This window comes from Hyposmocoma kahamanoa, unplaced genomic scaffold (assembly GCF_003589595.1).
Source record: "Hyposmocoma kahamanoa isolate Upper Pololo Valley unplaced genomic scaffold, ASM358959v1 68, whole genome shotgun sequence".
NCBI lineage: Eukaryota > Metazoa > Arthropoda > Insecta > Lepidoptera > Cosmopterigidae > Hyposmocoma > Hyposmocoma kahamanoa.
Window position 1 is genome coordinate 2,860,216 of NW_020653856.1, and position 8,112 is coordinate 2,868,327.

At 36.4% G+C, this 8,112-nt stretch overlaps 1 protein-coding gene across 1 annotated transcript in view; it reads right to left on the reverse strand.

Annotated features, from left to right (window-relative positions):
• The window catches only part of LOC113232290 (potassium voltage-gated channel subfamily C member 4-like), a 520,425-nt gene extending 515,659 nt beyond the window's left edge, over positions 1 to 4,766 (reverse strand). The window contains exons 1-2 of the mRNA XM_026466961.1: positions 4,684 to 4,766; positions 4,198 to 4,330 (exon numbers count right to left, since the gene is read on the reverse strand). Of these exons, the coding sequence (XP_026322746.1) occupies positions 4,198 to 4,330; positions 4,684 to 4,766 (216 nt within the window). The remainder of the gene's footprint in view (positions 1 to 4,197; positions 4,331 to 4,683) is intronic.
• Positions 4,767 to 8,112: the final 3,346 nt, after the last annotated feature.

Genomic DNA, 8,112 nt, shown 5'->3' on the forward strand with positions numbered 1-8,112 from the left:
AAATTACTCCACTAGTTTGTTATAATTATTAACACAAAGACAATAAAGAGTATTTGTATTAAACTATTTATAGTACAATAGACCCCCATAGGAAAAAAGAAAATGTATTTTTTTAAATATGGACAGGTGCTACCTATGCATCTAAAGCGCTGTTCCAAATAAGGAAGCAGTACTAGATACGTACAAGGTATGTCGCATTGTCGCACGCTGGGGCCCGTCTACACACGGTAATGCTCACAACTCAATTTTCAAAATGTGGGTATTTAAATTTATATATACATATATAAATATACATGTTTATACATATAAAAATACTGAGTCGCTAACTCCTGTCAGTCGTGAAGTAAACACTCCAGCACATCAAGCTTACACATTGACGAATCTTGTTCCGTTGCAATGGAGGCGATTTTCGAACAAATATGTGTACTTTTATGTGCCGTTGTCCGTATATCAGCCGTATATAGAAGTTTGCTCTTTATGCTAAATAATAATTGTTCCATAACGTTCGTTTATAAGTTTACTGGTATCTGATATAATATATCATATATAATATTATCTGCTAATAATTTGTAGTCATCCAGTATGTAACCAGGAATAGAGACAAAATGTCATTTAATTTGTTTGAAAACTTTTCTGCCATATCATTACTGTGACAACTGCGCTCCGATTGGATAGCCCGAGTTCGAAACAATTGACGGGTGTCGTCAACTGTTTCACTTCAAATCGACCATTTAACTTGAGCTTTGTTCTAATGGACGAAAATTGCAAAATTACATATTTAATATTTAATTACCGATTCCGTTTGTTTTGTAATTAGACGTTTTGCTGTTTTTCCCCACACTGCCGAATGGAACAGCATGCCATTGTTAGAGATATTATCTGTATTACAACAAATACAGAATATTTTTGGAATATACTGAGACGTACACACAGGTCAGTTGTTGGCGCTATACTATTTTAGTTTTCTAATTTGTAATTTCAATACAAACGAGAGTCGATATTTATAAGTGATGTATCACACTGATGAGTGACCAGAAATGTATGGCCTTTATTTCGTCTCTATTTCTGGTTACATAATCGATGTTTGTAGTAGTGCGAGTTTTTTGTTGTGAATTTTTTAAATTATATTTTTTTCTAAATGTCTATTTTTGAATCATACTTGAATCGACTTAATTTAAAATCGCATTGAAATGGGATCCTAATGCAAGTATTTATTGTGTGGATACTTATTGCCTCTTTTTCAACTGAATAAGATTGTTTCCATCGAAATACCTAATAAGTATGGAATTATATCAACTTCCGTATCATTTTACGCGTATAATGGTGTCCGCCCACGATTTTGAGCAGAAATGTGCTAAAATCGCTTTTGGTAAAAACCTGGTTAAAACCCGGCCGGATTGGTTGGGTTTTAGCCCACTGTCCATCTCTTTGAACTGCCTCCGTGGCGGAACGGTGACCATGTCAGACTGCCACGCATAGGTCCCAGGTTCGATTCCTGGGCCGGGAGAAATATTTGTATGGCCTACAATTATTTCTCGCGTGAGTTTGGGTGTAATTTGTAGTTGTCTATGTGTGAGTCCATGGCACCCGTGACACAGAGTTTCCCTAGTGCGGGGCTATATTGAGTGTGTGCATTATTTATTTGTATACAATATATTTTCTTCACATTTGAATTAGTGAGCTTATTTTCCTACAAACCACTTAACAACTTAGAAGAATCCCATTATCTTTGAAGTTAGCAAAGCAGTGTTTATAGCGGTAACAATCTTTGTGGTATCGTTCAGCAGTTAAGTAACTTTGTGTAGTATTAAGTCGTAAATGGGCTGAGTTTAAACATAAAACTGATCAAACAGTAAACTCAAGAACAAGAAAGTAACAACTACTTACAGAAGTTAAGTACTTTAGTTTTTTTCGGAGCAAATAAATGCGAAAAAAAATGCTTCAGTATTTTGTGTAAAAGTGAAAAGACGAATACGTTGTGCGCCTGATGATAAGCGACACGCCTGTTCGTAGAAGTTGCAGTGCCACTCAGAGCTTTAAATCGCAAAGATCTAAGGCCTTATTCAGAGTGGCAGCGGGCGCTGGTGCATGTAAATCAAACATGCCTAGACGAATCTAATTGGAATTAATGTTTAAAGCGTTTGTAAAAAAACGAACACTGCATTGCGATTTTAACCCAGTGAGAGAATAGTTAATAAATAAATAATAATAATAAATATTGAACAATATCACATACGTTATTCTGATCCCAAAATAAACAGCTGGAGCAACTTGTGTTATGGAAATCGGAAACAACGACGGTACCACAAATACCCAGACCCGAGACAACATAGAAAAGTTTTCTACATTAACCCGGCCAGGAATCAAACCCGGGACCTCAGAGATGGCGACACTATGAAAACCACTATGCAAGCCACTCGACCATGGAAGCCGTCAGTTGTTAGTTATAGTTGCTTATTAATTAAGATGCATGTACCTATGAATTAAATTTCTAAGTTACATGCATTTGTGAATATTTAGTTGGAGCAGCTCTCGCTAACTTTGAAGGAAAATGTCGAAGAATGACAATAAAAGATGTGTGAACTTCCTAAACAGCATTAAGCTCTATCCTTGTAGAAATCCTATGCCCAAAAGTGGAACTATGATGATCATTTGTAAAATGCTAAATATTGATCGAGTATTACGAGGGAGCATGCCAAAAAAGTTTTGACGTTGGCTCCGCCCAAATTTGTGAAACAAATATATGCCTGAAGTTCGCGTGACATGCGACAGAAGATGTTGAATTTTGCGTATTAAAAGTACCAAATTCGTTTTAGCGGAATAACTCTAAAACTAAAGGGATTAAAAAAAAATCCATACTGATAGTTCTCGATCTTGCATAAATATAATTAATTATCAAATTTTTGTCCTAATAACCTGTAGCATTTCGAGGATGAATGGAAAAAATGTGAAAATTAGAGGTCTATCGAGGAAACTTAATTGTTTTATGTTTCTGATTAGTGTCTATACTTGATTATATCGTGTAGTTACTCACACAATATTTTATTTTTAACTTTAAAGTGGATATACCCCTCTAAAATCAAATAGAAGATTAGGAATTTTTCCTCTGCTCCCTCTTAAAAAAAAAAATAATTTATACTAAACATTATTAGCGTATCTCAACCAGATAAAGGATGTTCTTAAAAAAAAAACGCGTCTAAAATACCAAGTATAAACACGCGTGTATGTAAAGAAGGATGCGAGTGGAATATGTAGTCTCTCCCTAACGTAATGTGAAATAAGGTATAATGTTTTTATTTTTGTCTGTCTACGTCTTGGACGATTGAAATCAACTGTTCATGTCCGCCATTTTAGGGTGCAATCCGCCCGAGATTGAACATCCGATTAAAAGTCAATAAAAATAGATAACATAAAGACTCGTCAGAATGTTAACGCAGATAAAATCGCTCGTTTCATGGCCCAACAAAACATCCGGATGCCATAACATGATGTTATGACAAGCCGGGAAGTTTTAAATTAATAATAAATTTGTCTTGTGCACACGCCTTTATTTTCCTGGTAGAATAATTGAACAAATAATTTAACAGTAAAGAACGTTTCAAGTTTGGAAGTATGGCTTTTAATGTAAGATACATCAATTTCAAAGCTATTATGATGGCAATAAGAAACTTAGACAAAATGTTTGCTTTGTAAAAATACCGAGGACAGTCGAGAACAGAAATATATTGTCTAAACCAGAGCTTCCCAAACTTTTTTGTCTCGTAGACCCTTGCCTTTGTTTGTCGTGTTGTAGTTTGGCCATATAGCGAGAAACTTTAAAAAAAAACATGTTGAATTTAGCACATTTATCTAACCGAATAGATCCTGTGTGTTATAAAATCTTTAATTCAAAGGTAATTTATATATATTTATATTATAAGAAAGAAATTATATACCCTATGTAATGTAGATTATTCCATTTATGGAAACCCAATATTTTTCTTACGACATACGTAAGTGGGTTCCACTCTCGTGGACCCCCATGAACGTCTCATACACTTCCACTTTTTTTTCACTGGTGGTCGATATAGATAGACCATGAGAACCATCGATCGAAAGAAATATGAATATTTACTTATCATAAGAAAAATATTTTTAATTTTACATCGATCGAAAAGTGAATAAACAATATGCTGAAATTCTAAGAATGTCACTAACCTGTGTATCCCTGTGTATGCTATAGGTTGACCAGCAACAGGGCTCCACCTGGTTGGAGTCCAGCCCCCAGAACTCCAGCTCCTCTTCGAACAACGGCCCGCATACATTTGTCGGGTAGTGTAGTTTTCCTGTCCTGGTAACAAAATGACGAGATTTAAATCACAGTCTGAATAAATGACGCTTGAAAGATATCAGCTATTTATCTTTTGTTCTCTTATCTCTTATTTTCAGTGTAATTTAAAGTTGTAATAGCAAGATATGATTTGTAATTTTGTTTTACGAGACATTGCAAAATATGGTTGAAAAGTTAATGCAGTAAGCAGCAGAGCTCGATTAAATGAAATAACACATTTTGTACGTAGTATAATAAGTATTTTTGAAAACAATCAATTAGTTTGTTATAATTATTAATATAAAGAGCGAACACTTAGAAAAATTTCCTTCGATTCGGCCGGATTCGAACCGACGTCTTCTAGCAAACCGTACCAGAAGATGTCGGTTCGAATCTCCGAAGGTGTCGGTTTTTCTAATTCCAGAACGATTAAGCTCAACCGATTGATTGTTTTCATTTCATTTTCATCAAGATTTATTAAATGTCACAAAATCATAAAAAAAATATTACAATACCAAAGAAAATAGAAAGCTTTTTCATGTTTTTATTTTTATAATATCAAGTTACGGGACGAATGCGTCGTGCGCCTGATAAGTGTAAGCTGCACGCGTGTCCAGAGCCAGAGCCACTCAGAGCAAAGATCTGAAGGACACGGACAAGTCCCATGTGCCTGTTATTTCACCAGCACCTTTACACTTCGAAACCGGATCGCAGTAATGCTCACATGACTGCTTGACGACAGAAATAGGTAAGATGGCAGTACTACTCTGGACGAGCTCTGTCACAAGGAGCTCTACTACTGCTTGATAATTGAGGCATATATATTAATTTAGAAATATACACCAAAAGAGTTATAGAGACTGCAAGAAACTTATATCAAAATGGCTACAGTCCAAATCGTATGAGGAAATCGAAGATCACTTGCTTTAAAAACACTACTCTCCTAATCTATGGCAACAGGTTTAAACACACACACGCTCGCACGAAAACGTACACATACACACATTCACATGCACGCACACACACACACACGCACACGCACACGCACACGCACACGCACACGCACACGCACACGCACACGCACACGCACACGCGCACGCGCACGCACACGCACACGCACACGCACACGCACACGCACACGCATACGCACACGCACAGACACACATATACACACACACACACACACACACACACACACACACACACGCGCACGCACACACACACACACACACACACACACACAATGTTAAAAGTACAACACAGCTACGGAAGAGCGGTACCTCCTGCCACAGGCTTGGTAAGCTTAATAGGAGGTACTGTAGTCTAGGCTCTACTCTATGAGTAGAAGTACTGGCTGAATGAATATATATTAGAATGTACTTAAAAAAATTGGATAGAAAAAAAGAAGAACAACTTGGCATTTCTAGAAGAAGCCTCCAAAAATCGACATGCAAAATACGTAATAAATATTTATTTATGAAGATATTCCCAGTTTATATTTAAAAGGATCTCTCGCTACACTACCTGAGCTACATCCTATGCTATAGTACCATCCACTGTTAATGTAAAATTAATTGTATTACTGAATAAATATTTTATTTATTATTTATTATTACTTACATAAATAACATTTTCACTTCATTTTTAACAAACCCCTGACTATTCTATAAAACGCCTGATAGTTTTTACCGACCATGCAAGGTTCTTATAGTTCCCAAGTTTCATCGTATTAAAATAAAGATCACGTATCGTGTCCAATTATACGAATGTAAGTATGCATTTGACCTCCTTCTCACCTGATGGAAAGTGACGATAAGGTCGACGATGGAGCATACACACCTAGATAATGCCTATTCACTCTCGCCATGAAAAGACTCGAGAGAATAACATTCAGCGAACAAGTCTGCAGGCAGGGAATTCCATTCCATAGCCGTTAGCCATATGAATGTGGAAGCGCAAAGCTTCGTGCGAATCTTCGGAATATCCACAACATAGGGGTGGCATCCAAGCCTACGACTAGTCTCCTGATGACGGAATTAAATCATGTAATTCCATCGCACATTCTTCGTGATATATCCTTTAAAATACCGATAAGCAGGCAACTTTACGGCGGTGTTCAAGGCTCTGCAGCTTCGCCTCTACTAATTCTGAGTCACCTATAAGCCTCTTGTCACGCTTGTCAATTGAATCCAAGGTTAGGTTGTCTCCTGGCCAGAAGACAACTTTTCAGAGGAGAGGACTAAAAATTCACAACCGAAATTTTTCAGTTACAAAGTTTCACATATAGACAATTTTTTTCACGTAGATACATCGTATTATTTTGATGATATGAAAGTACTACTTTTGGTATATCATCACATGTGGCATTAGATACCGTGGCTAGGAACTAATTCTATTTGCTTTTGGTGAAATTGAAAATGTCTATATACGATATACGTTTTTCAAATGGCTTTAGTACCGTTTGTAAAAACATAAATTCTGAAATAAAGTCAATGTCCCTGCCGCGAAATAGAACCGATTCTCATATAGAACAGAACAGAATAGAACTCTTAAATGACTGGTAGACTGAGTAGTACCTAAGTCTTAGCGGGATCCTACGAACCGGCATTGGTAGTTAGTGGGTACGCCTCTGAGTATCCATATCGGACGAGCTTTTATAGCCGGGTGGGCCCATGCAGAAGAGTAACACTTAACCCTGCCACGTCATCACCCGTGGCAGGTATTAAAAATAAATAAAGCTTAAACCTGGTCTGTTAACAGTTGTTACTTATTGTGCTGTTATAGATAAAGGATTTTGGCCTAGTCTTAGCTAAAGTAAAAGAATGCCTCGATCCAGATAAATTTATTAGAAGTAGAAAATGAAAAGAAGAAAAGGCTGTAACAAAAATGATACAATGATATAAAAAGGTACAAACAATATAAAACACTCCCTACTACTACTAAACAGTCTAAGGGTCGTATTCTAGAACTCTATTCAATGCTCAAGCCATTGCACTAGCAACACAAGCACTGGAAATACGACTCTAATAGCAGAGACTTGAGTATGATTTCGAGTGCTTTAAACCATACTCAAGTCCTGACTTGAGCATTGAGTAGAGTTCTGGAATACGACCCTTATCACCCCAAGAGGCTTTAAAAACTGTTAAATTACTCGAAGTTGGGTTTGACATCAGGGTTGACATCAGTTCAGTTTTAGAATAATGAAATTTTTTGATGATATTTCAGCTATGCATCGATGAGGTAAGTTCCGATAAGTCGAATACGTTAACTAATTTTGACTGTTTTAACCGACTTCAAAAAAGGAGGAAGTTCTCAATTCGACTGTGAAGTAAATCATCCACCTTTAAGGGTGGCTGTTCACGCATGAAGATTCATTGTTATGAATAGCGCCTAAGTTGTACTTAAGGAGCGATTATTTTAATGGTTGATTTTGCTATTTCTCCAATTCAAGGCGTTATTCTCTCCATATACTTTGAGTAGTGAGAACCGATTTTTATTATTTCCTGTGTCAAGTCCTGTATAGTGGCGAACTAGGGGATATTTCAATAAAACTTAGCAAATAGACGTAATTCCACGTACTTTTGAGGTCGGTTTTTTTAGTACTCTGTGCTGAGATTATTAAAAGAGAATTTTGTTCTCTGTTTTTTGCTATTTATAATGGTTATTTGACCATTTATCACTTAGCCTCATTTTAATTAGTAGACGGCGGTATTATTATGTTCTTCTATATTTTCTTCAGCCTGTTGGTTGGTTTGAACTACACTTTTTGAGTGGCGCTGTCCACGCTACGCACAATAAATAAA